Source organism: Hyperoodon ampullatus, assembly GCF_949752795.1.
Source record: "Hyperoodon ampullatus genome assembly, chromosome: 9".
Taxonomy (NCBI): Eukaryota; Metazoa; Chordata; class Mammalia; order Artiodactyla; family Ziphiidae; genus Hyperoodon; species Hyperoodon ampullatus.
This window is the reverse complement of record NC_136922.1, coordinates 76,036,491-76,056,063: the sequence shown is the minus strand read 5'-3', so window position 1 is coordinate 76,056,063 and position 19,573 is coordinate 76,036,491. Positions and strand designations below refer to the sequence as shown.

The window sequence follows — 19,573 nt, the reverse complement described above, 5'->3', positions numbered from 1 at the left end:
ACTTTTTACACTTCTGAAATAGTAATATTTGAATTGGAGTATCTCTGCAGTACAATTCCTTGTGTCTTCTGGTAAGTTCCACCATTGTCAAAGAGCTTTTGGTTGTAATCACTCTCTCTCGCAACAAGAGCCCAACTCTACTATTGGGTTTTAGCATAACACACCCTCTTTATAGCTTGCTGTGTTAACCCTTGGCTTCAAGTCCTGATGATGTAATGAGGGTGGGGTGTACTGGCAGTCAGTACATTTCCTTATCACTATTTACAGCCATTTAAAACCATGCTGTTATTAATCCAAGTCCGACATACCTTTTCTGAAATGTTCACAGTGCAGTATTTTTGTGGCCTCACAAAAGTTTTTTTACATCATTAAAAATAAACCTTTTTATAAAAATATAATACTTTAAATGTTTACATCGACAAAACCAGTTAGAGTATACTGTGCCACATGCATTATACAGTAGTAAGCACAAAATCCCACAGAACAAAACATCACAAAAGTCCTGACCAGAGTAACTGTTCATCCAGGTGAAATGGCCAGAACTTTCAATTGCCTTTTTTTCTTTCCCCTAAAATGTGTTTTGCTTAACACAAAACATGTCCTAATGCAAAACTGGACTCCTCCTGATTTTATTGTCTCCAATTGTTTGTGGGGTGGAAGGCTGCCACTTGAGAAAGAGGCTAATATTTCCAGTCCATCGATTCTTTCTCGGCTCTACTTATGAGCCATGATTGGAACCAATAAAGTTTTAGTCAGATGTATTTTGCTTTAAAAACATGTTGAGTTACCTTTAAAAACATTTATCATCACAAATTACTTGTTTCATTTTCAGAGGCATCATTAAAAAAAAAAAAAAACAGACAAAACTCTTCTAAATGTCCACATCCAGATCAGAAAGGTATCATTCTCAAACAGTTGATTTTTAAATGACAAATATTTCACTGTGACTAAGCTATTTTATGAAAACCTTAACGTTGTCTATGTACATATGTAAATATTCCTACTAATTTATAAACACATTTCATGTCCTGTTGTTTTGAAATGTTGACCGTGTTGCCTATGGATAGTTCTCCAATAAAAGGAATGTGTAGACAAAAATTTAAAAGGGAATGTTTACCTAATGGGCAAATGACAACACCAGTAATAAAAAAAAGGTGTTGTTCATACAACACATAAAAGTTATCTGAAACACTTTAATTCTAAATGAGTGGCCTGGCCCCAGGGCTGCTATGTCTGTCCTGGACATTACCACTTCTTTTGAATTTTCTGTGATCAAGAAGCCCTCAAAATGCATTGCTTCAGTTCCCCATATGAAATCAGGTGGGATCCTGATTTTTAAAAATTTCAACCCAGCATTCAGGTTTTGGCCTGAATGTGACAGGAGCGTCATCACAGTTGCAGGACTGCTGTTGGTCACTGGCCTGTGGGACCAAGCTTCTGGCTCCAATGTTTTGTCAGATGAGAAATTCTGTAGAATCCAGTCATTTTAAATAACAATATAAGGTCCTATAATAGTGCAATTTTGGCAAAAGCAAATAATACCTCGTGGCCTTTCAGTGGCCAGGCAGTGAAAAAAATATTGGACAAAGCGTGGACTGTTGTTTGGACAGTTCAGTAATGCTTCTCAGAAGGGGGCTGGTGGTACAGGTGCCTCCATCCATCATGTATCCCCCTCGCCATCAACATTATCTTGTGATGACAACAGAGAAGGATATGGAGCGACACATTTGACATTCACGTATGTAGCGTTCACATGGACATAGTGCTCCCCAATGAAAGTAGAGAATATCGCTGATATCCTGGAGACCAGTTCAGAAAAGGATGGGCGCAGTTCGGCTTTAGGGTGCCAGCATTTCAGCATCACTTCATACCTGTTTCAGAAAGGAAACAATGCTGTGAGGACTCTGAAGGCAAGTATTTCTGTAAAAGTAAAGAACATAAGAGCTACAGAAGATCCTGTTGGAATTCTTACTTACAAGGGATCTGGGCAGTATTCAGGTTGTAGGAGCCTTCTGCCTTGCAACAAATATACTGTTATATCAAAGGTGTTGACATCAGGATAAGGTGGTGCTCCTCTTGTCATCAGTTCCCAGAGGAGCACGCCAAAGGACCACTGGTCAAACAAGGGAAGGGAGAATCCAGGTGAGGGAAGGGTGACCACACAAATATGAAAGGTGATCAGCAGGTCTTCATAACTAAACTTGGTTTAGTGTATTCAATACTATTGCTGTTTTGGGCAAAATCTTCCTTAAAGGCAATCAGTAAGCTACATAATTATGACTCGTTTAAAACAGAATTGGATAAAGTTTAGATTACAAGGAAATGTAAAGTTTTTAAAGTCCACATGATGATTAACATTTCATCAGTAGTTTGTAGAGTGCATTCTCCAAGTTCTCTCTTACAGGGTCAAAGCATTAAAACGTTTCTATCCTTCTTTTTTACAATAGCTTCACTACAATTTTAGATTCTTAGTAAAAAAGAAAAGACAAGGCTTCCAAAATTTAAATGTGTGGGATTTCCAAGTGAATGTAAATACTCCTTAAGAAATGTAACGATATCTAAAAGTTAATGCTAAAAGAGAAGGTCTAAGTCAGTAAAAGTAAAAATCCATATTAAAAATCAGAAGTAATAAAACTGCTAGGCATCAAGGCTCTCAACTGAAAATGAATTTCAATAAAATATATTTTGAAAATGTTAAAGGAGGAAATTAATATAAAACAGCTGTAACAGTACTTTACAGGATGATCACAAGGCCACAGAGAGGTTGACTGATTTGCTAAAAATTCCCCAATAAATCTGAATTCACACAGGGATAAACATTTAAGAGTTCTTGACTCTTGGGTCTTGCTTTGTCTACTAAACTTCACTAAGTATGCAATTTCTTGATTTAGAGCACTCTCCTTGGAATAGATCAGGTCATACATATTATCTCACCCTGGACATGTGCCAAGGTGAGAATGACACAATGAGAGTAAGTCAGCATGTGTGGGTCACCGAGGACCAAGGAAATCAGTTCTCCCCTAGCAACACTTCCAGGACACTCACAGACCAAGAAGCACATGGGGGCAGGAATGAGGCACTGAGAAAAAAGAAGCTAGGAGGGCAAAGAGAATACAGATCAGACATGCAGAGCCGGAAAACATAACATTGAGAAGCAAGTGTAGCTCGTAATACTCAGCAAGAAGGAGAATGAAGCTTGTGTTTCTGAAAGAAAGAAACCAGGTAGACACTGTGGTTGCCGATACAAATCTCCATTATGACTTTTTCCCTTTGTCCGAGTGCGAGAACCCTTTAAGGTCACTGACTTCCTTGATCCAAATAGAGAAAACAAACTCCTTCCCAGGTGGGCACTAGATAACTTTGCCCTTCAAAGTCAAAGTTTTCAATGCCTAAAAATCTTATGAGTCACTTCTGACAACTTCACTGTGTTAAACTTCAAGTTCCAGAATTTGCATTAGAATTTAAATCAATTTAACAAGTGTCTACTGACCCTTGATGATGCACAAGTAGGTCACTGTTCAAGTTACTGGATAGGCCCCAAGGCTGATTTAACAGGGTTAAGAGTATTATGCAATTAACTGTCACATAGAACAATAAGATCTAATAACTGTGATACACAGCAATTAAAGAAAAGAGGTACAAATGTTGTGAAAAGGCAAAGGGATAATAGTGGGGTACTGAGAAAGGATTTAGGAAGAAAGTGACAGTATAGCGGGTCTTGAGGAACAGGGAGAATATGTTAAATAGATACGTGTATTGTAAGGGCAGAGTGTTCTGGATGGAGGGACTGGGCCCAGGGGTAAGAGTACTCGTGTGTTTTTTTGAACCATAAGGACAACAGGTCACTCTGCTTGATGTGTGGAGTAGATGAAGGGACGACGGATAGATAAGGTTGAAAGGGGACCATGGTTTTGAATGTTGAACCTGGGTTAAACTGAAATCGATGGGATGTGACTGGGGTCGAGCTCCAGGAGATTGCATCTGTAAACACTCTGCTTTAGACAAATAGGGGAAGCCCATCCACAACACGGAGACCAGTTAGGAGGTTTCTGAACAGGAGCAGGTGAGGGCTGCTACTGTTTACTGGCAACACAGAACCTTATGAGACTGAACTCCTGAATTAGAGTGGTGGGAAAGAGTACGTGTCATCGAATGAGGCTGGCATGGGTGGGTGTCATGCCCTTTTAAAAAAAAGACTGTCTTATTTAATCTTTATAACAACCCTGTAATGTAATCAGTTTTGTAGATGTTTTAAGGATGAAGAAACCAAAGTTCTGAGAGGCTGATAACTTGTGTGTGATCAGGTTTCCCTAGCCAACAGCCTAAGCTATAGGATGCCTGGAGGCAAATTTGCAAAAAAGGGGAAAGAGTTGGATCAGTTTATAAGGAATGATAGGGCTTGAACAATAACTGGGTATCAGAGGAGTGTTGCAGGAATCATGGGACAGAAGAGGGGAGAGGGAGGCAGTTTCCATGAACAGTCCGCATTCCAAACTCCCCATAACAGCTTGGACTGCCAGGCTGGTGTGGGGGAGGGGCAGTGAAGGAGGAGAATGATGCTGACCAAGAAGAGAGAGGCTGATGGGGGCCGGGAGAGGGAGGGGGAGAGAGAGACAAAGGGAGGGGGTGGTGTACAATACCTGTGCGTTGAGAAAGAAGGACACAACATTGTAAAGCGACTATACTCCAATAAAAATTAATCAAAAAAGAGGAAAAAAAAAGAATGATGGAGACAAGTCAGTTTAAGCTTCAAGACAGGAGAACGCTGCCATTCTTGCTTATTGTGTGAATGGTCAAGTCTTTCTGAATATCTGAGCACCAGCAGTGAGCTCACCTGAAGAATCTCTGCCTCACTTTATCAAAGGTGATGCTCAAAGCAGTTATTAGAGGTGAGAGATTGTTATAAGCTATAAAAAGTGATAGAAAGGCACACTGCCGAGGCAATCAAGGAACAGACACAGCCAAATTTGAGCATTCAAGAGTAGGTAAATTGAGATACAACACAATTTATAAAAAAGCATAACTGATTAAAAAAATGGATAAATTGATAAAATTTAACAACTGGTAAATTGATAACATTTTCAATAAAATTTAAAACTTCTGCTCTTTGAAAGATACCATTAAAAAAATGAAAAGGTAAGCCAAAGACTAGAAAAATATATTGGTAAAAACACATATCTGATAACATGTACCTGTATCCAGAATATATAAAGAACTCTCAACTCAACAGTAAAATAACAAACAACCCAATTTAAAAAACACCAGAAAATAAATTCTGAAACTTAAAAAATGGGGAAAAGACTTGAGTAGACGTCTCACAAAAGGTAGAATAAGGATGGCAAATAAGCACATGAAGAGATGTTTAACATCATTAGTTATTTGGGAAATACAGATTAAAAAGAAAATTAGACACTACTACAATCTATTAGAATGGCTAAAATCCCACAAACTGAAAATGGCAAATGCTGGTGAGGATGCCGAACAACTAGAACTCTTATATATTATTGTTAGGGGTATAAGATGATACTGGCACTGTGGAACAGTTGGCAGCTTCTCATAAAGTTAAACATACACTTAACTTACAACCCAGTAATCTTACTTCTAGATATCTACTCAAAAGAAATAAAAATTATGTTCACATGAAAACCTTTAAGTAAATGTTACAGCAGTTATAATTACGTATAAGCAATTGCCTAAAACAGGAAAGAACTCAAATGTCCTTCAAGCAGTGAATGGATAAACACAATGTGGGACATCTGCACAATGGAATACTACTTAGGAATAAAAAGGAGTGAATTATTCTGCTATGGAAAAGAGTATTCAAAAAATTAAAAATAAAATTACCATATGATCCAGCAAGCCTACTTCTGGTTATATATATTCAGAGGAAATTAAATCAGTATCTAGAAAAGATATCTGCACACCCATATTCATAGCAACATTATTCATAGTAGCCAAGAGATAGAAGCAATCCAAATGTCCATTGACAGATAAATGGATGAAGAAAATGTGGTATATACATACAATGGAGTATTATTTAGTCTTAAAAAAGGAAATCCTGTCATATGCTACAACATGGATGAAGCTTGAGGACGTTATACTAAGTGAAATAAACCAGTTACAAAAATACAAATACTATATGATTTCACTTATAATGAGGTATCTAAAGTAGTCAAACTGTTAGAAACAGAAAGTAGAATGGTGGTTGCCAGAGAGTCTGGGGGGAGGGGGAAATGGGAAGTTGTTCAGTGGCTACAGAGTTTCAGTTTTGCAAGATGAAGTTCTAGAGATCAGTTGCACAGCAATATGCATATAGTTAACACTACTGTACTGTACCTTAAAAATGGTTAAGATGGTCAATTTTATGTTTTTGCCACAATAAAAAAAGGAATAACTACTGATGCATTGATACTACTGATACCTCTCAAATGCATTATGCTACGTGAAGAAGACAGACTCATATTTACTGTATGATTCCATTTATATGACATTCTAGAAGAGGTAAAACTATAGAGACAGAAAACAGACCGGTGGTTTCCAGGTCTTAGCATTAGGGCAGGGGTTGAATATACAAAGAAGCACAGGAAATTTTCTGGGATGTTGGAACTGTTTCATATCCTGGTTGTGGTGGTGGTGAATATACAACTGTATGCAATCTTTAAAACTTAAAGAACTGCACAATAAAAAGGGTGAAGAATTGGTATATTGCACAATGGTGATACCATTAATAGAAATAAAGAAGTGAGGCATTGACAGTTGGCAGGAAAGAATTTGACTTTGAACATGGTAAATTTGTGTTGCTAATGAAAATATCTAGGAAGAGAGATTCAAAGGGGACCCTTGATGGGAATGGTTGAAATCGGTGAGAGAGGCTGACACCTGGGGACCAAAATCCTGGGGGAGAGTTGTGTGTAAGTTTGTGAGAGAAGAAAGAGAAGCTGTCAAGGTAAAGAAAACACAGCCTAAAAGCAGGAGGAAAACAAGATGGTACAGTGTCCCCCGAAACCAAAGAAGGAGGAAATTTCAAGAAGGGAGGAGTAGTTGATGATATTAAATACTGCAGAATGGTGAAGCAGGATGAAAAAGCCAGTTGGTTGAACAACTGAGAAGTCAGTATTGACTTTAATGGAAGCATTTGTACTAAGTGTGAGACACTGTGTAATACTGGGTATGAGTAACTGCTCATATAGAGACACTCCAATTTTGTTGGAAAGGGCTTCAAGAGTATTCAGACTTTAGCTGAACTCCATCTGGGCAACTGCGAGACAGTAGACCTTTCTACAAACAGGCAAGTTTTTGCTTGTAGGTCTCAACATACATATGGTTTATTACATGTTTTGGAAATGTTCCATGTCAACATTCAAAAGATTGTGCTGTCCTGGAAATGAAACTTTAAGCAAATTTATCCATGCAGTCAATAACCATTTTCCAAAGCAGCACTGTATGGATTACTCAGGTTCACCCTTCATGTAGTACAGTATAGTGTCTTTCAATAAGGGGGAGAAAGACAAAGCACTTCATATCTATAGAAGCCTGTGTAAATTTCTAGTCAAGTATCTGAGTGACCGTTGTTTTATAAGAAGTGCTAACCTCCCTGCAGTGTGCGTGTATTTTTGTAGAGAGAGTAGTGTGTGTACAGGGTTGTCAAAAAGCTCAGAATCCCAACTCTTGCCTTGAGCACCCAAAAGTTCATCAGGTTTCTTTTGTTTTAATAACTTTGCTGAGGTATGGTTTATATATCATAAAATTTGCCAATTGTACAGTCAAGGATGTTTAGTAAATTTATATAGTTGTGCAGCTATCATCACAATTCAGTCTTAGATCAATTCCAACACCCCAGAAACTTCCCTCGTGCCTGCTGGTAGTCAATCTTCGCTCCCACCCTCAGCCCCAGGCAACCGCTGATCTGTTTTCTGTCTCAATCTTTGGCCTCTTTCTAGAAATTTCACATAAATGGAATCATTCAACGTGTAATATTTTGGGTCTGCCTTCTTTAACTTGATACAATGTTTCTGAGGTTTATCCATGTTGTAGCATGCATCAGTAGTTCCTCTATGTTACTGAATAGTATTATTCTGTTGTATAGATATACCATGTTTTATATACCCATTCGCCAGTTGATGGACATTAAAATTGCTCCTGGTTTTTGGCTATTATGAATAACACTACTGTGAGCATTCATGTGCAAGTCTTTGTGTGGGCATATGTTTTCATGTGCTTATTAGCTAGCTCTTCATACATCTCCATGGTAAAATCTATGCAAATCTTTTGCCTATTTTTAAAAAATGGGTTATTCTGTCTTCTTATTGAGTTGTAAGAGCTAGTTCTGGTTCTTACCAGTAGTCAAGTCTGGATGAAATGTATGTTCTTTGAGGATGAGTTAATTCTCCCTACCTTATGCCTTCACTTGCCACCATCATTAATGTGTCCTCCAGCCTACCTCTCTAGCACCTGCTTTTTTCATCTTTTTTCAGAGCCTTTAGGATCAGAATCCCAGGCATTAAGCTCTAGCATGGGCTATCACATGCTCTTACCAATCTTATCCACCCTGAAGTCCCATTCCTCCACCTTGTCCTGTGATACACCTGTTCATTGAGAACAGACTCCCAGTCACCCTCAACTTATTCTCTAATGACGCCCCCACTTCCTCAGGAACTGAAACTCTGTTTTCACTTAAAGACCACAACGTCTTTGAAACTCTTACCAATAGAGGCCACACCTCTCTTTTTTTTTTTTTTTTTTTTTTGCGGTATGTGGGCCTCTCATTGTTGTGGCCTCTCCCGTTGCGAAGCACAGGCTCCGGACGCGCAGGCTCAGCCGCTCCGCGGCATGTGGGATCTTCCCAGACCGGGGCACGAACCCGTGTTCCCTGCATTGGCAGGCAGACTCTCAACCACTGCGCCACCAGGGAAGCCCCACACCTCTCTTTCTTGCTGACTCACAGGGAGGAGGCAGATGACGTCTCGCCTCCTAACGCTGCACTCAGATCCCGGTCCCCTGTTACATCTTAAAAGCTGCCAACCCTTTCTCTTTTGCAATATATGTCCTCCATTAACGTTATTTTCTCCCTACCTGGTTTGCTGATGTCACCAGTTAACACTTTTCCTGTTTTCAGTTGTTAGCCTCAAGGACTGAGACATTAACATTTTTCTAACTCCACATATCATAGTCCTCTTGACTTATTAAAGGCAAATAGAATATTCCATCCACCATCCAGGCCCCTCAGCACACTCTAGACCAAATCACTTAGGTCATTCAGCTTCTAAGACCCTTCCTGTGCACTGAGTAGCAGTGGACCCTGCTGACCATATCCCATTACTTCTTGAAACTTTCTCTTCCTCTGGGTCTCCCACCTCTCTGCTTTTCTCCCTTACTTCATGTATGTAGGTTCCTCTGAATAATTGTATTTGGACTTTCAAAAGCCTATTTCCAGCCTTGTCCTCTGCTATGGACTGAACTGTGACCCCCTTTCCAAATTCATATGTTAAAACTAACTCCCATTGTGATGGTATTTGGAGGTGGAGCCTTTGGGAGATACTTAGGTTTAGAGGAGGTCATGAGGATGGGGTGAGTGCCCTTACAAGAACAGACACCAGAGAGCTGACTCTTGCTCTCTCCCTAGCATGAGGCACAGTGAAAAGGTGGCCATGTGTTTTCCTCACCGGAAGCTGACCACCCTGGCACCCTGATTTCCCACTTTTACCCTGTGGAACTGCGAAAAATAAATGTCCATTGTTTAAGCCACCCAGTCTATAATATTTTGTTATGGCAGCCCTAGTTGACTAAAACAACTAAAGAGTTTGTACAAGCTGCAGATCCACATTTCCAACTGCCTGACAGACCCTTCTGCCTGTATGTCTTACTCCCAAGTCAAACTCAGTATGTTCAAGGCTCAATTGGTATTTTTCCTCCTAAACCGGCTTTTGCTCCTGTTTCACCTATTTGTAATTGCACCAGTATATAACTTTGCTCAGCTTTGACTTTCATCAATTTCTTGCTAACTATTGTTGATTCTACCTCTGAGATGCCTTTCCTTCCAACTCTTTTCTGTTCTTACAATTTCTATATTATTTCAAATTCTACCTCTCACTTTGTCTTCCTGCACCTACTCCTCTCAAAACATCTTACAGAATGAAGAAAGGCGGTAGTGTAATCTGATTCACTTTAATGTTTCCACTTGGCCAGAGAATAAATTCCAGACTCCCTAGTTTGCTTTCCAAGGATCTCTATGACCTACTATGAAAATATTTTTCTCAATTTATTCTCATAAGTTCCCTTTGTGCCTTCTATTTTTGCTGAATCACGGCTGCTTACTGTTTCCTTAGAACTTTACAGATTTGTATACTTTCCTGCCCCTTTGCCTCACCTGGATTGGGATTTTTTATTTCATTGTCCATTCCATCCTCCTTTAAGGCCCATTTCAAGCACCACCTCCTCCACCAGGTGAAAGGGCAGTGTGGTAGATTTGGCTGCCCAGGTGAGTCTGCCCACGGTCTTGCCTACCCTCATAGCTAAGGTGCACGCCTTTAGAAGCTTGTTCTGTGACAGGAGGATGACCATTACAGATAAAGGAGGGCACTTTTCTAGCTAGGCCCACGCTGCTAGATGAGCCTCAGTTACAGCTTCTTCTGCCCTTGAGGTATGAGTGGCTGGACTAATCCCAGTCTACTTTGTGTGAGTTAGTGACGGACATGCCTTCCCATTCCTGCTGAGCAAAAGCTCCTGGAGGACAGGGTTCATACCTGGTTCAGCTCTGGGCTTCCCAAGGACTTAACATGCTATTCTTCTGGACAAATGTTTCCGAATAAATGAATGAATTTATGAAAACATACTATGGGTACCTGTTAGACAGTCAAGCCCGTTTTTACTTCTGAAGAAAACTGAAATTAGTGGTGCTGAAGGAATCTTTTTTTTTTTTTTTTTTAATTAACTTTCTGGGACTTCCCTGGTGGCACGGTGGTTAAGAATCCCCCTGCCAATGCAGGGGACACATGTTCGAGCCCTGGCCCGGGAAGATCCCACATGCCACGGAGCAACTAAGCCCGTGCGCCACAACTACTGAGACCACATGCCACAACTACTGAAGTCCACGTGCCTAGAGCCCATGCTTTGCAACAAGAGAAGCCACCGCAATGAGAGGCCCATGCACCGCACCAAAGAGCGGCCTCTGCTCACCGCAACTAGAGAAAGCCCGCGTGCAACAACAAAGACCCAACACGGCCAAAAATAGAAATAAATAAATTAATTAATAAAAAATTAAGTTCCCATAAAACTACTAAAAAAGTTAGGTATGAAAGTAAAAGAGGAGGTTGGGGTGATCAATACGTTACCACATCTGACTTGGTGGTAAATTTCTGAGTCTGCAGGCTCTCTAAAGCCATCCACTTCACCGGCAGTTTTGCACCTGTTTTGTTGTGTACGCTATAGTATTCCTTATCATACACGTCTCTGGCAAGGCCAAAATCAGCAACTTTGACAGTGAATTTTTCATCCAGCCTACAGAAAGAACAAAAATTATTACTGGTGGCTGAAATAGAATAATTTACAGTGATGCTGAATCTCTAAAGATTAGAATAAGGGACTTCAGTATTTGAAATCCATAACTTCTGAAGGGAGGGCTTCATCTGGCCTGTATTGACTAACACTAAATTACAATGGAATTCTTGAATAAAAATGCTTGACATTTACATTTTAAATTCAACAGACCAAGGAAAGAGATTATAAATGATGTGACATAAGAAAATCTTTTTTGCTTTCATGTAGCTCTGGAGAAGTAGGAAAATTGGGCACCCTCCCAGCTTTCCTTGGTTGCTAAATCGAGTATGCCAACTGACTACCCAAAGAACTCACTAATTTTCACTTACCAGCTTATTAGCAAGACTTAGTTTTATGGGGGAGATATGAGAGGGGACTGTTATTTTACTTTTTCATTCTCAGTGGGCTAGGCTAGTATGTACAACTCTTAGGTTTCGCCAGTGAGGTAATAGAGGAAAACGATACATAGTAAAGCATCTAGGAAAACAGCAAGGTTCAACAAAAATCAATTTCTTATATCTGAGGCTATGTATCTTTTGTTTAAGCTGGCTTTTATGTTGTTACATTGACCAAAACCAAGGTAGGAAATTAATAGCACAGTTCTTTCATTCATACATACCATGAGCCGTGAATCAGTGCCATGTAAGGGAAAGCACAAATCAACTACAAACTGTTGACTGTTGTATTATACAGCCCAGGCAGCCAGACACAAATAAAGTTCTTTGTATATTCATTCCCAAATACCATTTTTGGTAGGGTTTCTGCAGGCTGACTTCAAATCCACTCTTGGGAAGTTACAATATGTTGGTATTTGTGTTACCAGCCCTCTCCTTTTCACTGTAAAATGCTGAAGATCAAATTCTCTCTCCCAAACACTAATGCAGTGTGAAACCACAACACTGGGGGCTATGGGTGGGAAGGAAAAAGAAAAGCAAGAGCACACAACAGCTGTTTAAGACCCCCTCTGGAGAATTCCTTTTAAATTCTGTTTGATGAAGCCTGAAAGCCCCGCCTACATCCCCAGTGCTTACATATCGATTTAAAACTGTAACGGAAATAAAGGACTTTTGCATGAGAAGAGAAAACATCCTCTCTAGCCTTGAACAGTGGAAAACAGATTCCTCCTTGTCACTTAATTTGGACTGCAGGCACACAGATTCTTATACTTACATACAGTTTCTTGCAGCCAAGTCTCTATGGACAAACTTTTTGCTTGCAAGATATTTCATGCCTTTGGCTACTTGAAGACCAAAGCCAATAAGATCTTTTACAGTGGGGTTCTGTAATCAAAGAGAATTGGAAACGCATAAACTAAGCATTTACTGTTCTAGCTATGATCTCAGAATTATGAAATATTTATAAGAATGACCTTGTTTCAAATAATAACTTGTGCCCTGTTGATAACAGCAATAATTTATTAAGTATCTGTTATTTGCAAAGTACCATGCTAGATGTTTTTATAAACTTTGGCTAATCCTTATACACTCATGTCTGTGATATGGGCTCCATTTTCCAGATGGGGAACTGGAGGTGTTTTAAAATGTACGTTTTATTATTATTTAGGTATGGTAAGGCCAGCAGATGGGAACAATTGCCATCGAAAAGGCTGTTACTCACAACTCCCAAGAGGAAGAGGCATGCCATGTCATACAAGGCCACTCAGGGAAGCACCAGGGTTGGTTAAGGAGGCAGAGGGAGCAAGAGGAAGACATAAGAAGAGTCTGTATTGTGGTTTCTGTGGGAAGGAATGGGTGAAGCAGAGGAAGCAGGCTTAGAATTGGCTGGTTTGAATAATTTCAGTTCCGGGGTATAGGGACTGTCCCTAGTAGTCTGGTACCTGGTCTTGAAGTGATAAGGGCAGGTGGATAATGTCCCAGAGTGTGAGAGCACTTTAAAGGAGGTGGCTGGGGTATGGGCTCTGGAGTAGTTGGTTTGGTGATGAAGGGCATGCTCTTTGAAGGTGAGTTGTTTAATATCTCTGGGAATTTGCTAGTCCTGGGAGGGGCAGTCTCTCCAGGGTCAGCATGCCCCAACAAGTCAGAGCATCAGAAATACACGGTTAATACAGGAAGTTCCCAGAAAAATAAATCACTCCAAACCACTCAGATGCTAAGTTGTGGAGTTAGGGTTTTAACCTAAATCTGTTAGACTCCAAAGCCCACACTGTAGTGAAATCAATCACATCAGAAGCCTTCCTACTGGTACTGAAGCACCAGTGGCCTGGACCCACACAGACAACAGGAAATCTCATTCTCCATAAGCTCAACACACAAAATTGGATGGACAGAGTAATGCCTTTAGTACCTATGAGAACTGTATCTGAAATCACATAGATGTCACTGTGGCTGATAGCCCTACTGGTGCCTGGCCATCAGGAACAGGATATCTCTTCTTCAGCAGCCACTGTGGAGTTTGTGAACTTAAGAGGCAGACAGTGGGGACTCTGAAAGGAGGGCTACAGCCCTCCTTAATGCATACAGCATGTGGAGAGGCCATTTCCTGTGTTTTAGGCTTCTCTAAGACATATCTGTTAGTGGTTGTAATAAGTATAGACTCCTTGGACTATAAAAGGCCATGGTACTGTATAATAGGAAATCTCTACCATGCTTTAACTCTGGGGGAATAATACCTAGAGAAGGTGGCATATCCAACCAGATGAACTCATCAGGGCAATGGCAAGAGTTAGAGTAGAAAAGTGGGTATGGTAAGGCCAAAGCTATGTGCTTTGTAAGGTAAATTCATCTTATTTGCAAAAATTCACTGCCAGGGAATATTTTATTCTTTTGACTGAATGCAAAATATTTCTTTAGTATCCTAGAGCTTATTTCCTCCGAGAACCTGACCCCATGTTTATGAAGCTGTTGATCAAGAGTAAAGCTACTCCATAACTCCCAAAGAGGCCTCATCACAGGAGCCAAGAAGCAGCCAGGGGCCATCTGTGACTTCAGTTCTGGAGACTCCTTCTTCCCTCCCTGGTCCTGGTCTGCCCATTGCTTGCTCAGCCTTTAGGAACTAGCATAACTGTCACTTAGAAAACCCTCATTTGCAAGCATCTAAGAACCTCTTTTGTAACCCTGAGCTCATTCATTCAACAAATATCTCCTGAGAGTCTATGTGCCGAACACTATTTTAGGTGTTACTGCTACAGCAGTGAACAAAATACACAAAATTAGCTACCCTCATGTGCTTGAATTCTAATGGGATGTGTGTGTGTGTGTGTGTGTGTATACATATATTATTTATTTATTGCCTAGTAGAGCACTGTTCAATAGAAATATAACACAAGCCACATATGTAATTAAAATTTTTCTAATAGTCACATTAAAAAATTAAAAAGAAACAAGCAAAATTTTCACAATATGTTTTTCAACCCAGCACATCCAAAATATCATTTCAACATGTAATCAGTATAAACAATTATTGATGAGATATTTTACTTTCTTTTTTTATACTAAATATTCAAAATCTGGGATGTATTCTATACTTACAGCACATCTCAGTTTGGACTAGCCACAATCACGTGTGGCTTGTGGCCACAGTATTGGATAACTCAGGCCTAGTGTATGATATGAGGGTAAGTGTGATGAAGAAAAACAAAGCAGGGGAGAGGAGCAAGAAAGAAGGCATGAGGGTGTGGTGGTCATCTGCAACTTCAGACAGGTCAGGGAAGCTTCATTTTGAAGATGACATTATGACAAAAAGCTGAAGTTGATGAGTGAGATATGTGGATATTTTGGGGAAGAGTAGTCCAGGCAGAGAGAATAGCAAGTGCAAAGGTCCTGAGGTAGAAGAGTGGAAGAGACCCATTTATAGAAGAGACCCATTTATAATTAATTTTCAATGTATTTCTTCCTTCTAAGGTTAAAACTCCTTGAAAGCTGAGGCTCATTCTGGCTCTACTTCTCCTGTGTGGTGCTTTTTCTGGCATATAGTAGGTACTCAAAGATGAGTACCTATCCAGCAGATGGTACAGCAAGGATGTTGCAGTGCAGGTAAGAATCACTGCCTCCAGAAGACCCTTCTAATTATCACTATCTTCCTACTAGGATAGAGGATTTTGAGGAACCAGAGAACTGAATTGGCCTCTGTCCATTTGATTGGTGCGAACATTTCATATGTGCTTCTTTGGCTAAAAGCTTTTAAAAAGGTTCAAAACAGGCACATTTGGAAGGCTCGCTGGCTTACAACTAGTTCATGAGTTAGTAAGTTTGGTAATATACTTACGTGAGTCTCATTTCTAATGAAATTTCGAAGATCCCCATGTTTCATGTATGGTAGGACCACCAGTGGAGACCCCTCACTTCGAAGGCAGATTCCCAAGAGTGAGAGAACATTGGGATGACTAAAATCTTTCATGATGATTCCCTCGGTCAGAAATTGGGAAACTTCTCCTATGTCAGTGATTCCTGAGAAAGCCAGCAGTGGAGACATTAACTTCATTACAGGGACAACGATTACTTTGTCAAGTTCAGAGAGGGAGAGCAATGGAATGTAAAACCATTGGGCTACATCTTGCCCTGATGCCTTATCATCAGAGTGTTTCTTTACAATACTTCTGAGTGCATGATGCCACCTGTGCTACACTTTTTTTTTTTTAAATTTTATTTTTGGCTGCGTTGGGTTGGGTCTTCATTGATGCGCGTGGGCTTATTCTAGTTTTGGCGAGGAGGGGCTGCTCTTCATTGCGGTGTGCAGCCTTCTCATTGCGATGACTTCGCTCGTTGCGGAGCATGGGCTCTAGGCGTGTGGGCTTCAGTAGTTGTGGCATGTGGGCTCAGTAGTTGTGGCGCACGGGCTTAGTTGCTCCACGGCATGTGGGATCTTCCCGGACCAGGGCTCGAACCTGTGTCCCCTGCGTTGGCAGGTGGATTCTTAACCAATGCACCACCAGGGAAGTCCCTGTGCTACACCTTTAAGTCACCACCTGCACCCGTTTTTGTAAGAGTCTAGCAATCTGTTTGTCTCATGCAGAACCATCATTTGTCTCTTACAGAAAAAGGTGAGGGAAGCAGGCCAGTCCATTTCTGTAGTGATTGTCTAGGGCAGGGGTTGGCAAACTTTTCTGTAAAGGGCCAGATAGTAAATATTTTTGGCTTTGTAAGCCTTATGGTCTCTGTTGCAAATACTCAACTCTTGCCACTGCAGCGCAAAAACAGCCACAGACAATAGTGGCTGAGTCTCAATAAACTTTATTTATGAAAACAGGCGGCAGGCCATAGTTTTCCAATCCCTGGAGTAGGAGGATTTGAAGACCAAACGTTGTCTATGGTATCTAAGTAGACTATTTTGTTATAATAGTTTCTAATCATTTCCAGATAGAGATCCCAAGGGCCTGACAATAGTCAGCACTAATAAAGAGTTAACAACCTTTAATTTATTAATCTGATTAGTATCAGTGTCAGTGATGATATTCTTCTACAAATGCAATGCATTCCAAGACCTGGGAGTCCATCTGGACCAAACAGAGATCAGCACACACCAGGGACAGAGAAAGATTTGTTGGCATTAGGACTGTTCTGAGTACAACTGGCAGGGGTACTCTTTAGTGAGGCAAACTTATTGACAATTATACTTAATCCATCACAGCTTGTAGTTAGATTTCATATAAACTGTCCCTTTAATCACCTTGTGGTTAGACTTTCAAAAAAATGAACCATACAGAACACTGCTCAGTGTGGAGGTTTATGTTTAAAAAAGCTGAAATATTTCTGGCAATAATGTATCTTGTAAGAAAACCTTTCACGTGTGCATTGAAAGCTTATTAATTCCAATATAAATCTGTAATATATCTTGTTAACATTTTTTTCAGGCTGCCTCAAACTATGAGCAGAAATTTAGAAATGGGGGTAGAAAAGGCAAGCACACTGACTTGACATGTGAGACCTGTCAGCAAAGGTGGAGCCAGGAAAGCTCTAGTATGAGGAGTACAATGGGTTGTACAAGATAGTAATTTATGCCATAATTATGGCTCTGGGTCATTAATAAAGTCTTAGTTTATGTTTGGAAGCATTCCGTGTTTCTTTTCTCTTTTTTTTAAGCAAAGTTTAATAACATGCATACACAGGAGAGACCCAGGAAAACTGAGTAACTCCAGCATTCCCTGCTTCTTAAAAAGAGTATGCATTCCATTTAAAAAAGATTTTCTCAATATATGTCTAGCACTAAAAGAGGGTAAGTATCACTTGTTAAGGAAGTTCATTTATGTGGAATACCTCATTCACCAAAAATGTGGATAAACGAGGTATTACCACATTTATAATTTTTCAATTTTCTGCTGGCATATCTTTTTCCTGTTTTCTTATTTCATTTTTTATCTTTTTGATGGAAGTCATGGTTAAAAAATAATTATAGTAATGTCTCTGGGTAAAATGAGTCATTATTACTGTATGTGCCAACATGCTTCCCATAGTTTCCATAAATATCACTTGCAAAACAAATATTATAAGCCAAACATATTTAAATGATACTTAGGCTCATCCAAGAACCTCATTTCTCCTTCATTCTTACTTATGAGGGCTCTGAGGGATAATTTCTGAGGAAATATTTCAATAAGAATTTTAAAAAATAAATTTATTTATATATATATATATTTAAAATTTTTTGGCTGCGTTGGGTCTTCGTTGCTGCGTGCGGGCTTTCTCTAGTTGTGGCCAGTGGGGACTGCTCTTCATTGTGGTGCGCGGGCTTCTCATTGTGGTGGCTTCTCTTGTTGCGGAGCACGGGCTCGAGGCGCGTGGCCTTCAGTAGTTGTGGCTGCAGGCTCTAGAGCGCAGTCTCAGTAGTTGTGGCACACGGGCTTAGTTGCTCTGTGGCATGTGGGATCTTCCCGGACCAGGGCTTGAACCCGTGTCCCCTGCATTGGCAGGCAGATTTAACTACTGCGCCACCAGGGAAGTCCCATCAATAAGAATTTAGATCAAACGAATTTTCAGGATTAGATCCATAATTCCAGCAGTTGCTGATTTTTCCACAAGGGAAAGTGTAAATCAACATTTTATTATGAATGATTTATTAGTTTGCAAACCACAAAAGTGTACTCCACTGTTAAATAAAATATAACTTACTATTCAAGGATTTCACAGCACAGTGAATTTTTTTATCATCGGTGTCCAACAAAGTCCCATGATATACACACCCGAAATGTCCTACATGAAAGAGGGAACTTGGTTAGTGCCACATTACTTTTAATTGTGCAATATTATTTATTAAGCTCTTCATGATCTTCATTTCTCTTTTTTTCTTACATGGAAAAAAGTGCATTGTTTCTTATGCTTTTGATTAACAATACCACTAGTTTTGTGTGTTTGTGAAATATGTATATGTAATATATTTCGTCCAAAGATAGAAGCAATATGATTATTTAATACATGGTAAATATTTAGGTGATGTAACTGTTATTAAAGGTTAACATAATAAAATATTCAACCACAGTGGAACCACTGAAAACAGGAGTAACATCTGCCTCGTAAAAGAAACATTATTTTTAAGGATCAAATAACATCTTTTAAATATGAAAATGAAGTTTTACCCACATAAAGAAATACAATAAAATAAGCTCCCTATATTCCAATAAACTGAAATGAAATAAAAATGTCACCATTAGAAATAAGATTAGTATTATAGAATAAGGATTTCCCCCTTTAGTCACTGGTTTGTATGTAATCCAGGTTGGCAGAAACTGAAAGGCAATCGCCCAAATGAAGCAAATTCACTCTGAGTCATTTCATCTAGTTCTCTGGTTTCAGCCACATCACTTTCCCAATGGTAGCCTTTCATCCAGTGGCAGTAATTTTCCCCAGAGGTGCCAAATGTCTGATAGCTGTGTAAGTCATTAATTAAGTTGTCCAGCTGGCCAAGACCCCCTGAGTGCCTAGCATGTGAGTGTTGGGCATTAGTCTACTCTTTTGTAATGCAAAGATGACTAAATAAATGCTCTTGAGGGCTCAGTTCTACTGGGGAAAGCATATAAATAAATAATAGTTAATAGTTATAGAATCATTCATGATTATTACTTTATAAGAGAGATAATTGCCATTTT

At 39.7% G+C, this 19,573-nt stretch overlaps 1 protein-coding gene across 2 annotated transcripts in view; it reads right to left on the bottom strand.

The window, feature by feature from the left end:
- Positions 1-1,660: 1,660 nt before the first annotated feature.
- The window catches only part of MET (MET proto-oncogene, receptor tyrosine kinase), a gene marked incomplete at both ends in the record, with an annotated part of 92,276 nt that continues 74,363 nt past the window's right edge, over positions 1,661-19,573 (bottom strand). For both annotated transcript variants that reach the window (XM_079711316.1, XM_079711315.1), the window contains 6 exons: positions 1,661-1,871; positions 1,977-2,113; positions 11,331-11,496; positions 12,706-12,815; positions 15,760-15,941; positions 18,600-18,680. In XM_079711316.1, the coding sequence (XP_079567442.1) occupies positions 1,661-1,871; positions 1,977-2,113; positions 11,331-11,496; positions 12,706-12,815; positions 15,760-15,941; positions 18,600-18,680 (887 nt within the window). The remainder of the gene's footprint in view (positions 1,872-1,976; positions 2,114-11,330; positions 11,497-12,705; positions 12,816-15,759; positions 15,942-18,599; positions 18,681-19,573) is intronic.